This window comes from Panthera onca, chromosome X, assembly GCF_046562875.1.
Source record: "Panthera onca isolate mPanOnc1 chromosome X, mPanOnc1 haplotype 2, whole genome shotgun sequence".
NCBI lineage: Eukaryota > Metazoa > Chordata > Mammalia > Carnivora > Felidae > Panthera > Panthera onca.
In genome coordinates this window covers 42,099,727-42,119,841 of record NC_138357.1, presented here as the reverse complement: position 1 = coordinate 42,119,841, position 20,115 = coordinate 42,099,727, and the positions used below count along the sequence as shown (strand labels likewise).

Sequence of the window (20,115 nt, the reverse complement as noted above, 5' to 3'; positions counted from 1 at the left end):
TCTCTCTTTCTCTCAAAAATAAATAAATGTAAAAAAATTTTTAAATAAACATTAAAAAGAGAATTTTAAAAGTAAGAAGAAGCTTTCTTACTTTCAGTAATTTCATTTGTATTCTCATGACTCTGCCTTCATTTTACTTTTTGTTTCAGCAAATGTTTTGGTCAGCTGGACTTTCTACTACCATTTTGAGGGTGTTCTTGTGCCTGTGGTAACTCTCATGAATTATTTGTAAGTTTTTCCACCATTTTAAAGAACTTTGTTTTAATTTCCAGTATCTTTTTGGAATTTTAATAGCATGAGTCCATAAAGTGGCTTCTAGAAAAAAAAATGCACTTTCCTAACACACTGCATACATTCAGAGTGACCTATGTTTATTTTACTAAAATGAGCACACAGCCTACCTTTGGGGAAATAGTATAACTGAAGATTCTATAAGCCATTACCAATGGCAACTGTCAAAAGTCACCACTCCCAGCCATTCAAGCAGAGCTACTGCTTCCCAATTCACAGTTTTGCACAAAACAGAGCCTGACAGCTTCCCCAAGTTGAGTAGGAAACAGAGTATCCAGGAAAGGTTGAGCAGACAGAAAAATGGAAATATCTGAGGTAACTCTAGGAGTGAAGCCATGAGCTTTAGTTTCTCCTGTGATTTTCCCTGAATGTCTTTTCTGCCAGATGTCCAAGGGTTTTTCTCCTAGAAATTTCTTGGGCTTGTGTCTGTGTTTTGAAAGGCAGGCTATTATACTGAAGTTCCTTTCATGGTGCTTATTAGAATACAATTACATATAACATTTTACAACTTTCAGAGTGGTTTCGTCATATAACTATCCACTCAAACCTCATTTCCAACAAAGCTATGATGTTGATAGGCTAAAGACTGTCCCCATGTTAGAGATGAGGAAACTAGGTCAGTTGTCCCAGATGTTACAGATAACAAATGACAGCACCTGTACAGGTTCCTGAGTTAAGTCTCCTGATTCTGATGTTCTTCCTTTCCCACAAAAATTGCCCCTACTTCAGAAAATATGCAATAGCCGTGAATAAAATCTGATAATTTTACAAAGAATGGATTTTTATTTTAAACTTTTCTTGAAGATGGCGGCGTAGGAGGACGCGGGGCTCACAGCGCGTCCTGCCGATCACTTAGATTCCACCTACACCTGCCTAAAGAACCCAGAAAACCGCCAGAGGATTAGCAGAAGGGAGTCTCCGGAGTCAAGCGCAGACTAGAGGCCCACGGAAGAGGGTAGGAAGGGCGGCGAGGCGGTGCGCGCTCCACGGACTGGCGGGAGGGAGCCGGGGCGGAGGGGCGGCTCGCCGGCCAAGCAGAGCCCCCGAGTCTGGCTGGCAAAAGCGGAGGGGCCGGACAGACTGTGTTCCGACAGCAAGCGCGACTTAGCGTCTGGGAGGTCATAAGTTAACAGCTCTGCTCGGAAAGCGGGAAGGCTGGAGGACAAAGGGAGGGAGAGCTGCTGAGCCCCCGGACGGCAGAGCTCAGCTTGGCGGGGAACAAAGGCGCCAGCGCCATCTCCCCCGCCCATCCCCCAGCCAAAATCCCAAAGGGAACCAGTTCCTGCCAGGGAACTTGCTCGCTCCGCGCAAACACCCAACTCTGTGCTTCTGCGGAGCCAAACCTCCGGCAGCGGATCTGACTCCCTCCCGCTGCCACAGGGCTCCTCCTGAAGTGGATCACCTAAGGAGAAGCGAGCTAAGCCTGCCCCTCCTGCCCCCGTGCACCTTGCCTACCCACCCCAGCTAATACGCCAGATCCCCAGCAACACAAGCCTGGCAGTGTGCAAGTAGCCCAGACGGGACACGCCACCCCACAGTGAATCCCGCCCCTAGGAGAGGGGAAGAGAAGGCACACACCAGTCTGACTGTGGCCCCAGCAGTGGGCTGGGGGCAGACATCCGGTCGGACTGCGGCCCCGCCCACTAACTCCAGTTATACACCACAGCACAGGGGAAGTGCACTGCAGGTCCTCACCACGCAAGGGACTCTCCAAAATGACCAAACGGAAGAATTCCCCTCAGAAGAATCTCCAGGAAATAACAACAGCTAATGAACTGATCAAAAAGGATTTAAATAATATAACAGAAAGTGAATTTAGAATAATAGTCATAAAATTAATCGCTGGGCTTGAAAACAGTATACAGGACAGCAGAGAATCTCTTGCCACAAAAATCGAGGGACTAAGGAACAGTCACGAGGAGTTGAAAAACGCTTTAAACGAATTGCAAAACAAAATGGAATCCACGATGGCTCGGCTTGAAGAGGCAGAGGAGAGAATAGGTGAACTAGAAGATAAAGTTATGGAGAAAGAGGAAGCTGAAAGAAAGAGAGATAAAAAAATCCAGGAGTATGAGGGGAAAATTAGAGAACTAAGTGATACACTAAAAAAAAATAATATACGCATAATTGGTATCCCAGAGGAGGAAGAGAGAGGGAAAGGTGCTGAAGGGGTACTTGAACAAATTATAGCTGAGAACTTCCCTGAACTGGGGAAGGAAAAAGGCATTGAAATCCAAGAGGCACAGAGAACTCCCTTCAGACGTAACTTGAATCGATCTTCTGCACGACATATCATAGTGAAACTGGCAAAATACAAGGATAAAGAGAAAATTCTGAAAGCAGCAAGGGATAAACGTGCCCTCACATATAAAGGGAGACCTATAAGACTCGTGACTGATCTCTCCTTTGAAACTTGGCAGGCCAGAAAGGCTTGGCACGATATCTACAGTGTGCTAAACAGAAAAAATATGCAGCCGAGAATCCTTTATCCAGCAAGTCTGTCATTTAGAATAGAAGGAGAGATAAAGGTCTTCCCAAACAAACAAAAACTGAAGGAATTTGTCACCACGAAACCAGCCCTACAAGAGATCCTAAGGGGGATCCCGTGAGACAAAGTACCAGAGACATCACTACAAGCATAAGACATACAGACATCACAATGACTCTAAACCCATATCTTTCTATAATAACACTGAATGTAAATGGATTAAATGCGCCAACTAAAAGACATAGGGTATCAGAATGGATAAAAAAACAAGACCCATCTATTTGCTGTCTACAAGAGACTCATTTTAGATCTGAGGACACCTTTAGATTGAGAGTGAGGGGATGGAGAACTATCTATCATGCTCCTGGAAGCCAAAAGAAAGCTGGAGTAGCCATACTTATATCAGACAAACTAGACTTTAAATTAAAGGCTGTAACAAGAGATGAAGAAGGGCATTATATAATAATCACAGGGTCTATCCACCAGGAAGAGCTAACTATTATAAATGTCTATGCGCCAAATACCCGAGCCCCCAGATATATAAAACAATTACTCATAAACATAAGCAACCTTATTGATAAGAATGTGGTCATTGCAGGGGACTTTAACACCCCACTTACAGAAATGGATAGATCATCTAGACACACAGTCAATAAAGAAACAAGGGCCCTGAATGATACATTGGATCAGATGGACTTGACAGATATATTTAGAACTCTGCATCCCAAAGCAACAGAATATACTTTCTTCTCGAGTGCACATGGAACATTCTCCAAGATAGATCATATACTGGGTCACAAAACAGCCCTTCATAAGTTTACAAGAATTGAAATTATACCATGCATACTTTCAGACCACAATGCTATGAAGCTTGAAATCAACCACAGGAAAAAGTCTGGAAAACCTCCAAAAGCATGGAGGTTAAAGAACACCCTACTAACGAATGAGTGGGTCAACCAGGCAATTAGAGAAGAAATTAAAATATACATGGAAACAAACGAAAATGAAAATACAACAATCCAAACGCTTTGGGATGCAGCGAAGGCAGTCCTGAGAGGAAAATACATTGCAATCCAGGCCTATCTCAAGAAACAAGAAAAATCCCAAATACAAAATCTAACAGCACACCTAAAGGAAATAGAAGCAGAACAGCAAAGGCAGCCTAAACCCAGCAGAAGAAGAGAAATAATAAAGATCAGAGCAGAAATAAACAATATAGAATCTAAAAAAACTGTAGAGCAGATCAACGAAACCAAGAGTTGGTTTTTTGAAAAAATAAACAAAATTGACAAACCTCTAGCCAGGCTTCTCAAAAAGAAAAGGGAGATGACCCAAATAGATAAAATCATGAATGAAAATGGAATGATTACAACCAATCCCTCAGAGATACAAACAATTATCAGGGAATACTATGAAAAATTATATGCCAGCAAATTGGACAACCTGGAAGAAATGGACAAATTTCTAAACACCCACACTCTTCCAAAACTCAATCAGGAGGAAATAGAAAGCTTGAACAGACCCATAACCAGGGAAGAAATTGAATCGGTTATCAAAAATCTCCCAACAAATAAGAGTCCAGGACCAGATGGCTTCCCAGGGGAGTTCTACCAGACATTTAAAGCAGAGATAATACCTATCCTTCTCAAGCTATTCCAAGAAATAGAAAGGGAAGGAAAACTTCCAGACTCATTCTATGAAGCCAGTATTACTTTGATTCCTAAACCAGACAGAGACCCAGTAAAAAAAGAGAACTACAGGCCAATATCCCTGATGAATATGGATGCAAAAATTCTTAATAAGATACTAGCAAATCGAATTCAACAGCATATAAAAAGAATTATTCACCATGATCAAGTGGGATTCATTCCTGGGATGCAGGGCTGGTTCAACATTCGCAAATCGATCAACGTGATACATCACATTAACAAAAAAAAAGAGAAGAACCATATGATCCTGTCAATCGATGCAGAAAAGGCCTTTGACAAAATCCAGCACCCTTTCTTAATAAAAACCCTTGAGAAAGTCGGGATAGAAGGAACATACTTAAAGATCATAAAGGCCATTTATGAAAAGCCCACAGCTAACATCATCCTCAACGGGGAAAAACTGAGAGCTTTTTCCCTGAGATCAGGAACACGACAGGGATGCCCACTGTCACCGCTCTTGTTTAATATAGTGCTGGAAGTTCTAGCATCAGCAATCAGACAACAAAAGGAAATCAAAGGCATCAAAATTGGCAAAGATGAAGTCAAGCTTTCGCTTTTTGCAGATGACATGATATTATACATGGAAAATCCGATAGACTCCACCAAAAGTCTGCTAGAACTGATACATGAATTCAGCAAAGTTGCAGGATACAAAATCAATGTGCAGAAATCAGTTGCATTCTTATACACTAACAATGAAGCAACAGAAAGACAAATGAAGAAACTGATCCCATTCACAATTGCACCAAGAAGCATAAAATACCTAGGAATAAATCTAACCAAAGATGTAAAAGATCTGTATGCTGAAAACTATAGAAAGCTTATGCAGGTAATTGAAGAAGATATAAAGAAATGGAAAGACATTCCCTGCTCATGGATTGGAAGAATAAATATTGTCAAAATGTCAATACTACCCAAAGCTATCTACACATTCAATGCAATCCCAATCAAAATTGCACCAGCATTCTTCTCGAAACTAGAGCAAGCAATCCTAAAATTCATATGGAACCACAAAAGGCCCCGAATAGCCAAAGTAATTTTGAAGAAGAAGACCAAAGCAGGAGGCATCACAATCCCAGACTTTAGCCTCTACTACAAAGCTGTCATCATCAAGACAGCATGGTATTGGCATAAAAACAGACACATAGACCAATGGAATAGAATAGAAACCCCAGAACTAGACCCACAAACGTATGGCCAACTCATCTTTGACAAAGCAGGAAAGAACATCCAATGGAAAAAAGACAGTCTCTTTAACAAATGGTGCTGGGAGAACTGGACAGCAACATGCAGAAGGTTGAAACTAGACCACTTTCTCACACCATTCACAAAAATAAACTCAAAATGGATAAAGGACCTGAATGTGAGACAGGAAACCATCAAAACCTTAGAGGAGAAAGCAGGAAAAGACCTCTCTGACCTCAGCCGTAGCAATCTCTTACTCGGCACATCCCCAAAGGCAAGGGAATTAAAAGCAAAAGTGAATTACTGGGACCTTATGAAGATAAAAAGCTTCTGCACAGCAAAGGAAACAACCAACAAAACTAAAAGGCAACCAACGGAATGGGAAAAGATATTTGCAAATGACACATCGGACAAAGGGCTAGTATCCAAAATCTATAAAGAGCTCATCAAACTCCACACCCGAAAAACAAATAACCCAGTGAAGAAATGGGCAGAAAACATGAATAGACACTTCTCTAAAGAAGACATCCGGATGGCCAACAGGCACATGAAAAGATGTTCAACGTCGCTCCTTATCAGGGAAATACAAATCAAAACCACACTCAGATACCACCTCACGCCAGTCAGAGTGGCCAAAATGAAGAAATCAGGAGACTATAGATGCTGGAGAGGATGTGGAGAAACAGGAACCCTCTTGCACTGTTGGTGGGAATGCAAATTGGTGCAGCCGCTCTGGAAAGCAGTGTGGAGGTTCCTCAGAAAATTAAAAATAGACCTACCCTATGACCCAGCAATAGCACTGCTAGGAATTTATCCAAGGGATACAGGAGTACTGATGCATAGGGGCACCTGTACCCCAATGTTTATAGCGGCACTCTCAACAATAGCCAAATTATGGAAAGAGCCTAAATGTCCATCAACTGATGAATGGATAAAGAAATTGTGGTTTATATACACAATGGAATACTACGTGGCAATGAGAAAAAATGAAATATGGCCTTTTGTAGCAACATGGATGGAACTGGAGAGTGTGATGCTAAGTGAAATAAGCCATACAGAGAAAGACAGATACCATATGGTTTCACTCTTATGTGGATCCTGAGAAACATAACAGAAACCCATGGGGGAGGGGAAGGAAAAAAGAAAAAAAAAAAAAAAAAAGAGGTTAGAGTGGGAGAGAGCCAAAGCATAAGAGACTGTTAAAAACTGAGAACAAACTGAGGGTTGATGGGGGGTGGGAGGGAGGGCAGGGTGGGAGGGAGGGGAGGGTGGGTGATGGGTATTGAGGAGGGCACCTTTTGGGATGAGCACTGGGTGTTGTATGGAAACCAATTTGACAGTAAATTTCATATATTAAAAAATTAAAAAAAAAATAAATAAATAAACTTTTCTTACCTGTGGAAATTGCTCCTCACTTTTCCAAATTGATAATTTAGTTTGAATGGATCTGTTTGAGCAGGGGAAATGTTCAGTCTTAGCCCAAGACAAAGCCCCTGCTCCCAGGCTAACAATTTCACTACATAGGTCACTTCTGAGTGTCCATGGAAGAGCTTCCCACAAGCTCAATATAGAATTCGAATTCAAACTGAACTTCCTCCCCAGGGAATCAGAGATCAGTGGAAGGTGAGAAAAAGACTTGGACGAGACCGACCCTAGGCAAACCTTCTTAGGTGTTGTGGGTTCAAGGAGGAGTTTTCAGGCCTGAATCCTACCACTCACCCTTCTCAAAGCTTTCTTTTCAGAATGCTACAGCGCAAGGAACAATTGGCAGAACAGCAGGAAAATGTCATTTATTAACAAAGGCTTGACTTGAGAATTCAGCATATGCTTGGTAACCCCCCTCTTCTTTCTATCTTTATGTTGCAGGGTTCTACAGTTTAAAAAAATGGATTGGAAAATGCAGCTTACGCTATTCCCTTCCCTCTGAATCTGAGAGCCTAAGGTCTTCAGAACTGGTCTGACCTAAAAACCCAGAGGTGGGGGAAATGGCTGTATAGATGTAGATCACTTTTCACTGTGATGGTCTTGCTCACTGATGAGAGGTGACCTTAATGATTCATCTCAGACCAATCAGATGAGTAGCTCTCATGTAGGAAGATCTAAGAAACAGGTATATCAAGCACCTGGAATTGTGGGTGAAAGTGTTTACTCTCCACCATGGACCAAAGTGGAAGCATGAAGAGACGGTTAAAAATGTTCTTCTTCTCTAAAGAGAGAGAGACAGAGAGAGAGAGAGGGAAATCTTGCTGTTCCACATATGTCTATTGGGGAATGGATTTCAATGCTGGCTCCCTCTCTTGGGTTGCCATGGCGATGACAGCATCAAAAGCAAGTGACAGCAGAAAAAGAAATTCAGTGCCACCCAGAGATCCAATGCTCTGGGGCAGAAGTAACAAGATTCTCCCTTCAGCAGAACCAAGCTCGGCTTCGGTGTCACATAGAGGCTGAGGAGGGGGTCTTTGCACTCAGTGATGTGTTATCCCAGTAGTGCCTGTGCTGTTGCCAATGTGCTAGAGTGAGAGTGGGGCAGCCCCTGGTACTGACAGTCATGCCTGTCTCGTCTACCCCCAGAATCACGTCAAGCAACAGAGAGCTATTAACAGTTTGCAGTGCCTGCAAACAGGCAGCGCCATCAGCACGCATGTTCGTGGCACATATCAACACTTCACATTCTTTGTACTAAGGACAGAGTTGGCCTTTTGAGCCCCTGACAGCTGTGTCCAACATGAGATGATTGAATAAATCAAGCTGGCTGTGAGTACAGGACAAAAGTTAATTTTTCAGCATCGCATGCAGCGTGGCTGGGGAGATAATGCTCACCTCTCCTCAAACCTGTCAGCAAACATTTAATTGTATTCTTGGTAGTGTTGGACATGTGTCAGTCTTGGGCCACATGTCCTGGTAGTTTGCTGCCCTTTCTTTTAGGAGAAGAACCATAGTTTGATCGTTTACTGGGGCTTCAACTTGGCCTCAGTAGAAGCAGGAAACCTGTCGTCAGAGTGCAGTGCTGTGGCCTCTGAACAATAAGCCATGTCCTGGGCTATCGATGCTTCCTGTTTAGCTAGAGCTCAGGGCCCTGGGCAGTTGCAAGGGTTGGTGGAAAAGCACCGAACTCCACAAGACTCTGGGGTCCAATCTTAACTCTTGCGCTGACTTGCCGTGCAACATTGAACAAGTCACTTCTGTTCCCATCTTCAATTTCCTCATTGAAAATTGGGAACATATGGGAAGTATTAAGAGATTTGAATGAAATTGTGGATCTAAAGCTGCTCTGAAACACATAAAGAGACTATGTAAAGTAAGCTTATTAACATTCACAGGATAGTGAAGGACAAAGATGTACAGTCCAAGATTCTTTAAAAGTATATATGGAGAGGGTCCCTTGGGTGGCTGAGTCGGTTAAGTGATTCTTAATTGCAGCTCAGATCATGACCACATGGTTCCTGAGTTCAAACCCCACTTTGGGCTCTGCACTGACACTGCAGAGCCTGCTTGGGATTTTCTGTCTCCCTCTCTCTCTGCCCTTCACCTGCTCATGTTCTCTCTCAAAATAAATTCTTAAGAAAAGTATACATGGAAGGGGTGCCTTCCATGGCTCAGTCGGTTGGGCGTCCAACTTTGGCTCAGGTCATGATCTCATGGTTTGTGTGTTTGAGCCCCACATTGGGCTCTGTGCTGATAGCTCAGAGCCTGGAGCCTGCTTTGGATTCTGTGTCTCCCTCTCGCTGCTCCTCCCCCATTCATGCTCTGTCTCTCTCAAAAATAAGTAAATGTCAAAAAATTTTTAAAAAAAGTATACATGTAAGAAAACATGTGTCTTCATCCAGGTCTTGCACACAAGCCTTATGTGAGTGTCTTGACAGTGCCTACCTTGGGGCAAGACAGTGTACCTGGGGGTATCCGGGATCAAATACAGCAAGATAGAGAAGTCAAGAAGAGTCAAAGATGAAACTGCTAAGATGGTAAGATGTGTCAGAAAAGAACAGTGCTTGAGGAGTTAAGATGGCAGGGAGGAGTTAAAAAATAACAGTGCTATATATATCATTGTATCTCACATCTATAATGTGCCATGTACCCTGCTAAGTCCTTTACATGTATTATCTCATTTAATCCTTACAGTAACCCTGTGAAATTAGTATTATCTTTATCTTACAGATGAAGAAACAGGCTTAAAGACTAATGTGCTATTTTGCCCATGGTCACTTAGCTAGCAAGGAAGAGAACCAGTACTTGAACCCAGGTCCAGTGAGACTCCAGAGCCTGTCCCCATAACCACCAGGTGCTGAATTGCTGACTGTAGAATCCTCTGGGTAGGTGGGCCTCGGTATCCTAGTGCGAAAGGTCCAGGCTCAGGCTAGAGCTCAACCACTAGGGGGCAGTGCATCTCCTGCTGTTACTAGATCCCAGGTAACTTGCTGGCGCCTTGGGGGGAGCTGGCTGTTCTCTCCCCCAGGGGTGGAAGACTTTGGGAAGAGCCCAGAGCCTGACTCCAGCTTGTTCTTACACTTTCCTTCAGTTCCCTTTTAATTTACACTAGGCCCCAAGCCCCGGTGTCCCCCGTGATGGGGATAGAAATGCCTTTGCACAGTAGTTGAAATTCTCTTCCAAGTATGGCCCAGTAGAGCAGGTGAGCTGTGTGCCCTTATGGCACTTGCATGACTTCTCTAGGGAAATCAGTAAAGGGTAGGAGGAGCCTAGTAGGAGCCAGGACTCTGTAGCTACATTGCCCAGGCTGTCCCCTCAGCTTCCCAACGTCCTGGCTGTCACTTAACTTCTCTGAGCCACTTTCCTATCTGTGAATATGAGGATAGCACCACCTACCCTGCTGGGGTTTGGTGAACCTTGTTCAGGATAAAGCATGTGTGGTGCCAAGCTCGGTGCCCGGCGCACCACCTCGGCCACTGGTAGTTCCTCCCTCTGGACCCAGACTCTTCAGCCAGAAAGAAGCATGCCCAGCAGGGGCCCATTCCACTCAGAGGCCACACAGCACTACGGGGCAGGAACAGAAGTCCCTCATTAGCCCCTGACCCCTGGTAGCCCTGTGCCCGAAGAAGCCCAGGTTCTGTGGGAACCTGCCACTGACCGGGAGGAGGCCCCCAACGTCCCTCCCTCGGTGACATCTTTCAGCATCTGTCAGTTTTTCCTGGCCCAGAATTACTCCTAACCTCTGACTCACTTCTCTCCAGCCAGAACTGAAACTTTTTCTCTTCCTGCCCTCCCACAGATTTAATCCTTCACCAAGCCTGTAGATTTCATCTCCTGAAAGCACAGGGTTCTGGAATGAGACAGAGGTGAATCCTGATCCTGCTGCTTATCACTGGGGTGACTTGGGACAAGTATTGTAATCGCTCAAAAACTGGCTCAGCCGTTTATGAATTGTGTTACCTTGAGCAGATTCCTTAATCTTTCTGAGCCTCAGTTTCCTCATCCATGCTAGTACTTATAATTTAGGATTGTTGTAAGGATTAAATGAGATAATACATGTAAAGTGGCTGGCACTTAGAAAGTGCTGTGGATTACCAGTGGTGTGATATGGGGCAAGTTTTTTTTTTTTTTAAACCACTCAAAGGCTCAGTTTTCCTAACTGTACCCATCCCTCGGGGTTGTTATATGAAATGAGTTAATCCCTGTAAGGTTCCTAGCCATGTGCCCAGTCCATAATAAGAATTCAATAATTATCAGCTGTGTGACTCTTATCCTCCTAGCCACCCCATTGCCTTGTCCCTTCTGGACAAGGCTAGCTTAGTGGTGGAAGAAAGCACTTTCCCTATCCAGAGGGGAAACCTACCCCTAACCCACCTACCCACCTACCCCCGACTATGCCTGCATGGTTATCTAATAGGTAGTTTGTCTCCTTTCCTCCCTAACTGCCTGGTGTAAAATGGTGGCCTGAGTTCCCTATTCTGCCCTGTCAGGAACCTGGTGTTGCCTACTGTGTTTTTGGCTTACTTCCTGCTGGCAAGTCTCAACCTCCATGCAAGCACACGAACCCAGGTACAAAAACCTTGCTCTTAGTTTTTCTCATGCATAAATGGGCATAATAATAACTATGCCTATCTCCCAGGATTATTGTGATTATAGTGCCATAGGAGATCTTGGGTGTAATAATACAAATAGCAAGTACCTGGCAAAGAGTGTGGTGACTACCACTTACTGAGTACTCACTCTTTCCCAGGGTTTTTCTTTTTTGTTAATGTTTATTTATTATTTTGAGAAGGAGACAGAGAGAGGGAGAGTGAACAGGGGAGGGTCAGAGAGAGAGAGAGAGAGAGAGAGAGAGAGAGAAAATTCCAAGCAGGCTCCACACAGCCAGTGCAGAGTCCAATATAGGGCTCAAACTCACAAACTGTGAGATCATGACCTGAGCCAAGACCAAGAATCTGATGCTTAACCAACAGAGCCACCCAGGCACCTGACCTCTTTGCCACGGTTTTGTACCTGGGTTTCTGTGCTTGCATGGAGGTTGCTACAAGCCTTCCCACCTGGGAGTGAAAAAAACACAGTAACAGACACCAGGCTCCTGACAGGCCAAAACAGGGAACTCAGCCACCTAACAACCTTGTTTGGGATTATGACTGGCAACAATTTTGAAACAAGGGCCTGAAGCAGAAAGGAGACAAACTGCCCACTATTGCCACACAGGTTCAATTGTGGGGGGAGGGGAGAGATGGGGGTTGGTAGTACCCACCCGGGTAGAGAAGAGGGCTTTCTTTGCCTAGAGACAGAGGAAAATAAGCAGAGAGCTGACAGCTGAGTTGACACATGAGTGGAGTGGGCCTATGGATACAGCCAGCATTTGGCAGATATGGGAACCTGAACACAGGTACACTGCCTCCAGATATGGGATTTGAACACAGGTACACCGGCCTCCAAAGCCCATGCCCTTAGTCATTATAATATTAATGTATGGCACAGAGTAGGTGCTCAATATTTATTTAATGAAGGAAGTCATAAAGCTGCCTCTTTCTGGAAAGTGTTCGTCCTCCTTGTTTACCTGGGCCCATCCTTCAAAGCCCAGCTCAGATGTAGCCTCACACTCAACTGACGTGCCCTCTCTCAGTTGCTCTTGAGTGGGGGAAATGGGAGGCATTAGTGCTGGAGTGAGGAGGTATAGGGCACTAGGATGGGCCAGCTGAGAGAGCTGGAGGAAAGACTCTGAGTTTTGCACAGAAAGCTGTCTCCTGAGTTTGTGTACCAGATTTGAAGTTGCCACAAGTACTGGATACACCCATGACAAAGTAATTCACACTGGGCTCTCATTAGTCATAACAGTGAATTCCAATCACTTAGCAACCATGTGTGGGGAGGGAGGTTGGGAGCTATTTCAGGGGCAGGGGACTGGGAGGAAAGGTAGATAAAATGTCTGCCACTGACAAATAGCACGTGTGCAGTAAAGAGGAGGAGGGGAGAAAAAGTGAGAGGAGCTCATTCTGAGTTAAGAATTAGTGCTCCAAGGGCTTTAGGGTCTTTAAGCCCCTGGGGATTTAGGGATTTGTAATTCTATGCTATATAATACCCTAAAACCAAGGATATTGGGATTCCAAGGATTTTAAATGCCTACAACCTATGGCACAAGGACTCAAGCAATTTTTGAGCTATGAAATGCTGGGAGCTTAGGACCCAAAACAAGGGTTTTAAATGGAACACTGGACATGTTAAAATACTAATCCGCCTTCGGCTTCAAATCAATCTTGTTTTAACCCTTGGGACACCAGTCTCCAAACCATCTTCCCAACAGTCTAGGGATTCCCGAAGGTGCCTCACAGAGGGGTGGAGAAAGTTAGTTTACTGGAGAGAGGACAGCAGGGTAGGAATTTTGCATCAGCCATTGTGCCTTCTACCAGGGCAACTCCCTCTTCATTTGGTTTGTATATTGGGCTTCTGCATTCCATTCAAAAGAAGGGTGTTCCTGCTAAAGCACAAAAAATAAGTTTTGAAACCTCTATCCTATGAAAAAGGGGCCAGGAACCTGTAGAGAGTGGCCCAGGAAGCCACATTTGACCTCTTTTTTAAAAAAAAAATCACAAAGATTCTTCTGGTAAACCAAATGGTGCCAGAGAGATCACATGGATCAGGATAAATTATCCATTAGTTGAGTAAAGCAGTCATTAGCTGACTCTACAGATAAGCTCATGTCTGTTATAAAATTAATAGTAATCACTACTACAGCTATGATTGTGATGACTACCATCATTTACTGAGTGCTGTTACTATGTGCCAGGGCTGTGCTAAATACTTTACATCTATTGTCTCTTTGAATCCTCACAACAACCCCTAAGAGGAAGTATTACTTTCTCCATTTGACAGATGAGGATACTGAGGCTGTGAGTGGATAAGTCACTTGACCAAAGTCACACAGCTAGCACATGGTAGTTTCTGCTTTACTTATAAGTAAATGGACTAAATGAACTACTTTAGATGGACTAAAAGAACTACAGTGGTCAAAGGTCAACTGTCTGGTGGCCTTCATTAAGGAAATAGGTTAAATCTTGACCAATAGATGGCACCGATGTGTGTTTGGTGGCCTGCTCAAAGTGTGTCCAAGGTCAGGCACTTCCCAGCTAGGGCTCAGAAATGAAGCAGCCTTTCTTAAGTGGAAGGAGGAGGAGATATGGCCAGCATTTTGTTCTGGAGTCAAATGACATTACCTTCCCCTGTTTGTAGCTAAACAAAGATATGGGAAGCTAGCAAGTGGAGGGACAGAGGCAGTTCTTTAAGAAGACCTGAGAATCTTTTTCCTTCAACATTTCCTGGGTATGTATGTCCTTTGTGCCAGGCAGCATGCTGTGTGATAAAGTCAAAAGGGGCTATCAAACACAACCCCATCTTACTGCGTAGGAAGAGAGGCAGATGCTATGGCAGAGGAGGTACTGAATATATGGGGACGTCCAACCTGGACTGGAAGGTGTAGGGAGGCTCCTCACAGGAACGTGTCTGAGCTAGTCCTATTGGATGAATGGGAGCTTACAGACATACAAAAGTGTTGAGGCATTCCAGACAGTGGCTTAAAGTCATAAACGGTGTTAGAAAGCATGACATGTTCAAGGACAGACAGCATAGGCTTCAACTGTCAAGAGATGAGTCTGAAGAGACAGGCAAGAACCAGGCTGTTGAACAGCCTAGAATATCAAATTAAGGACTTGGTTTGTGAATATATGAATAGAGAAGCCCTAGATTCTCAAGAGCGTCTGTGATCAAAATAAAAAAAAAAAAGAAAGGATAAATCCAACTGTTGGGGAGTCAGGGAAGAGCCATGGTAAGGTTTTACACAGGGGCACAACATGGTGTGACCTGGTGGCCAGTGAGGAGGGTAAATTGCAAAGGGACCCGCCAGAGGCAAGAACATTAGTTGGTGTAATTGAGGCAGGAGAGGCATGAAGACCTGAGCTGTGGTAGATACAAAGGGAATCGAGGAGATAAAGTTGACAGGGGGTTACTAACCCTCTGATCCTCCCCCAAAACAGGCATATGCTTATCTCCAAAGCTCAACTGAGGCTGTACCTCTCACTCTTCCCCTCAGCCATCCTCCCAACTTTCAAGCTGCTTTTTGGGGGGCCTTTTTGCTACTTTCCTAAGCTGCCTTTGAAGTTTAATCAAGCCTAACTGATTTCACAAGTTGACAGAGAGAGCCTGGCCCCATGCTGGGTCCCTGGCCCTATATTCCCATGGAGTAAAATCTGTCAACTGACCTCAGGTAAGGCAATGAATTGGCCTTGAGCTGGTCTCTGACCCTCTGCCTGTGGCTTCACAACATGGGCATAGTTCAGTTAAGAAATCAGCACAGTTCCAGGAAAAGAACACACATAATCTAGTTTATTTTTCTCCTGATTCGTTTCATACCAACACACAGACCCCAATCGATAGCAGGCAAAATGGAGGGAGGCCCCCAAAAGCAAGCTGATTTTCTAGATGCCCCTTTCCTTTCCTACAAGGCCCATCAGAGAGGTGCCTCAACTTTACTTGTATCTGACGGTTGCATCCCTGGAGGTGAAGCCAGATGTCAGGCTTTCTGTGGGGAGACAGGACTCTGTGGCCAGCTAGAATGCTGGAGAGTCAAAGATTCCCCCCACCACCAACAAAGAGTAACTGTTCCTCTCCACATGGGCATGCGTTGTCTTGATCTGCTTCCAGGGGACTTCGGAAAGCAAGTCTTGCCCTAGAGTTCCTTGGACCTTCTCACTCAACACAACAGCAACACAGACAATGAGGTGCCCGAGGTCTAGGTTCATAGGCCAGTTGAATATAGCCAGAGTTACCTGGTGACTCAAGAGCCCAACTTTCAATACAGAGGGCTATATCCGGAGATTCCTGTCAAACTGATGCTCTAGAGGCTTGCCAAGCATACTAAACCCCAATCAGACTCTGACTGGTTCAGTTTGGGCACATCAAGAGTGGGAAAGGAGGATGAGCTGTGGCTATGTGTGGTGCCCTCACACACTCTTCCAGCCCCTTTTCATCTGCCTTCTCTTTTTTCTCCTCTTCTTTGTCCTTTTCCTCCTCCTCTTCCTCCTCCTCCTCCTCCTCTTCCTCCTCCTCCTCCTCCTCTTCCTCTTCCTCTTCCTCTTCCTCTTCCTCTTCCTCTTCCTCCTCCTCTTCACTGTTTGAGTCCTCATATAGATTGATGGTGGCCTGGACAGGGAAGTTCTGCAGCAGAATCTCCCCATCACTGTACAGGTAGTCAAAAGAGTGGGATTTAGGCCAGAAGAACCTGTGGACAGAGAAGAAATATGGTCCCTAACTTCCACAGGTCTCATATATACAGGCCAAGAAGGAATCCAACCCCTATACTCCTTCCCTTACCTGCATTAATGAGGTGAAAGGGAAAAGAAGAAAGCAAGCATTGTAACAGAACCTTCTAGATTGTTACAAATTGACCCCAAGCAGGAAGGTAATGTCTGGTGGGCCTATAGCTGTGGGGAGCCCCTGCCCCAGCACATGACAACTCTGACACAGATCCTACCCCCACTCGCCACTTCAGAAGGTCTTCTAGCCAAGAATTACTTAGCCCTGTGTCCTCCATGTCCTACTAAGTCTTTCTTCACTGACGCTGTCCATAGGGGCTCATTCTTAGGGGTCATTGACGGTGTCTGCAGGGAAGGCAACTTTGGCCAATTCCCTTAACCACTCTGGGCTTCAGTTTCCTGGTCTATGAAAGAGATAGTGGCATTGCCTCCCCACTCCTGCTTCACAGGGATGTTGTGAGGATTTAAAGAGCTAATGGATCTACATCAAGTTCCGAGCTTGGCGCCAGAAGCTTACCTGACAGGGTGATGGAACTCGGAGTTAGCCTTGGTGACTTTGGCACCTGTTGCCCCACCAGTAGCCTGTCCAAAGCAAAAGCTAGCATGTGGGTCAAAGTACGTGGCCAGACAACTGCCTCCTCTGTATCAGAGGTCACAAACCTACAGGTAAGATAATCTAGAAGAAACCTTAGACATCCCTGGGAGCAGCCCTTTCCTGCCCCACAGCAAGAGTTGTGTCCTGGTGTTGGTTGTAAAACAAGGGCACAGAATCCTGGGGGTTGTTTGCTTTTCTGCCCCTATTCTAATACCTGTGTTGTTTGGAGACTGTCCAGGAGACAGAGTTCTAAGCAGCAAAGATTTGGAGATGGGTTTGGGGGAAGAGCACTAGGGTTAGGTGCCAGGAGACCAGGATTCTAGCACCAGCTCTACCACAGACTATCTGTGGGGTCTGCCCAAGTCCCTCCCCTCTCTGGGCACTGTCTCTTCATCTTTCAAACTGCCATGGAAACCTTGGGTCTGCCTTCCTCCCAGAGCCAGAATCAAATGTGCACAAGTCTGTGGAGATGCTATCTCACATCCACAGCCCTGGACCAAGGTCAAGGGCTCTCTGGAAAGGGATCTGGTCAATGTGAATACATGTGGCCGCATATGCATGTGACCGTGTGTAACGGGGGCTCAAACTCACTGAGTCTATAAGTTTCCTCACCTCCGTTGGTGGGTCATTTGTAGAGGACAGCCAGGGCCTCCAAAGGCAAGCTCCTCTAGGACAAAGAAGGAGGAGCTCAATCAGTGGAGGAAGGAAACTGGAGCCTGGAAATCCCTGAGATAACAAAAGAGGCTTCCCGAAAACTTGGTTCAGATGCCATCTACTCCAGGAAACCTTTCCTGAGGACCTCAAGCCCAGGTCAGGGGGCCTCCTCCCTGCTTGAACAATGTGATCATTGCTTTTGTCATGTTGTTTTGTAATTATTTTTACTCACCTTTGAGCTTCTTAGGGGCAGATTTATGTTTGATGATGTCTGAATCCCCAACACCCAGTACAATGCCTGGTACACAGTAGGCATGTCACTAAATGTTTCTTGGAATGTTAAAAGTTTGGAGGAATGTGGAAAATATCTTGCCTCCACCTCCTGTTCCAAGAAGTAGAGCTCAGAGTCCTACCATCTTCCTGGGCTGGGGAAAGGGGTCTGAAATATTCTTGGGCCCACTGCTTCCCTGCTGGACTTCCAGAGGTCAGAAAAAAAGCAAATGGAGATCTTATGGTGTGGTCGGAAGGAGACAGTCCCCCAGTCAAAGGCTTCTTGGGACTCTGGTCCTCTTTTACCCCCTCTTCAGCCTGGGTCAGATTAAACTCAGGCTTCATGGCAGTCTCCCCTGTGCTCCTCAGTGGACTGAGGAACTTGGCCCATGAGGCCCTGGCTGCTTGGCTTTCAGCTTTGGCAATGTCTACTGTCCCCAAGTCCCTTCTTGCCACCAAGAGGGATGAGTGAGGTGGGAAGCCAGTTGAGGTATTTCAGCCTGGGATCTGGAAGGGGCAGTCTCTGAGGGCTGTGAGGCTTTGCCTTACTCCTCCATGGAGAGCAGGGGCATCCTGGACATTTCATTTTTATCCTCCCCCATGACCCCATTAAACCTGAATTCAGGTTGCCAAAGGCCAAGTTCCACTTACCTTTCACTGCCACCTACATGCTGTCTGGAAGCAAGTGGTGATGGACTTAATAGGCCAGGGAGTGCCTCGGGGGCCTGCGGGAGGGCTGGAGCTAGGGCCAGGGCCAGGGCTGGGACAGGGGCAGCAGCAGGAACAGAAGAGTCCATCCTTAGGGGATTGGAAGCCAGGCAGGCTGTAGGGGCTCCTTTTTCTCAGAACCTCTTGCATTCTTCTGGCCTTTCCTTGGAGACCCTTTTATAAGGCCTTCTTGGACTCATAAATTATTCAGGGCAGTGCAGGGCTGGGGGACCTGGGAGGAGGGATGAAGATTTAGAATGGGAGCTCAGGGAGGGGGAGCTGGGTCCCTGGGTGTGAAAGCTCTCCCAGTTGAATAAACAGAGAGTCAGTGGGGGGTGAAGGATTTTCTTTACCTCCAAGTCAGAAAGGAAAACACAAAAGGGGCAAATCACACACCATTTGTGCAAATTCCCCATGCAGTAGCAAGGCCAGAGGGGGGAAAGGAGGGAAGCTCATTAGCACCCCAAACCACAGAAAGTTGTCAGGCACAGAGGGCTGGATAGACAGGCCTTTGTCAAAGCCGGTTCCCAACAAGAAGGGCCAGCTGACCTGGCTAAGGAGAGTGAGGGACTCACATGTCACTTCGGCTCAAACCCCAAAGAGATTTGCCAAGTGGACCTGACATGGGGTGCCTGCCATTAAGCATACCACCTGGGTTAGGAAAAAAGGAGGTTCTGGATGAAGCAGGTCCAGTTGCCTGTGGAGTGAGCCTCAAATCTTCCTTCCATGCCCTTTGCTTTATGGGTCAGTTCATTTGCAAAAGTGCCTGAGTCTCCTCTCCAGCCTCAGCAGTAAGTGGTCCGGTAAAGGTGTGTGGGCATTTCAGGGCTTCCACGTCAGATTCCAAATTTCAGAACTCAGCACCAGGAGCCAGCATGCTAGAGGGAGGAGGGCTGGGAGGCAGGGTTCTGCCTGGCCATTAAGCTGCTGAAGAACCATCCCTGGCCCAGGGGCCTCAGTTCCCTCACGTGTGAGAGGAAGGTGCAGGGTGTGGGTCCAGTGGCCTCAAAGGGCCCTGCCAGCCTGAACACTCTGTGACAGGGCCTGGGTAAATGGGTACTGATCCAGAGGCAAGCTTGGCGGTTCCAGCACAGTCCTTGGCCTTAGCCAGTCTTCTGGGCCTTTGCCAGAAAGCTTCCAGTTACAACTACTGGCGGGCTCCTCGTGCTGTAGAAGTCCCGAAAATATTCCTCCAGAGCTCAGTGTCCAGCACCGGCATGGATTCAGCCTCTTGGATATTCGTCACAGTCAGGTTTGTAATCATCCAAAAACTTTGAAACAACCTCTATGTCCCATAACAGGAAACCAGTTAGATTAATTAGGGTAAGTCTTTGCAACCGAATACTAAGCAGGCACTCACAATCATGTTCTAGAAGTATAATTATCAACACGGAAAGTTGGGGGGAGAGAAATCAGATACCAAAATAGTATGAATAGTTTTATTCAAGGGCCCCTCTTTGCTCCCCTGCCTCC

At 45.7% G+C, this 20,115-nt stretch overlaps 1 protein-coding gene across 1 annotated transcript; it reads right to left on the bottom strand.

Moving 5' to 3' along the window:
- Window positions 1–16,182: 16,182 nt before the first annotated feature.
- Window positions 16,183–18,764, bottom strand: RIPPLY1 (ripply transcriptional repressor 1; the record flags this gene model as incomplete). The annotated part of the gene is made up of 4 exons (XM_081793914.1): window positions 18,586–18,764; window positions 17,602–17,677; window positions 16,933–16,997; window positions 16,183–16,381 (listed from the first exon to the last, which is right to left on the bottom strand). Coding segments are annotated over exons 1-4 (486 nt in total), but the record flags the coding sequence as incomplete, so codon positions are not given.
- Window positions 18,765–20,115: the final 1,351 nt, after the last annotated feature.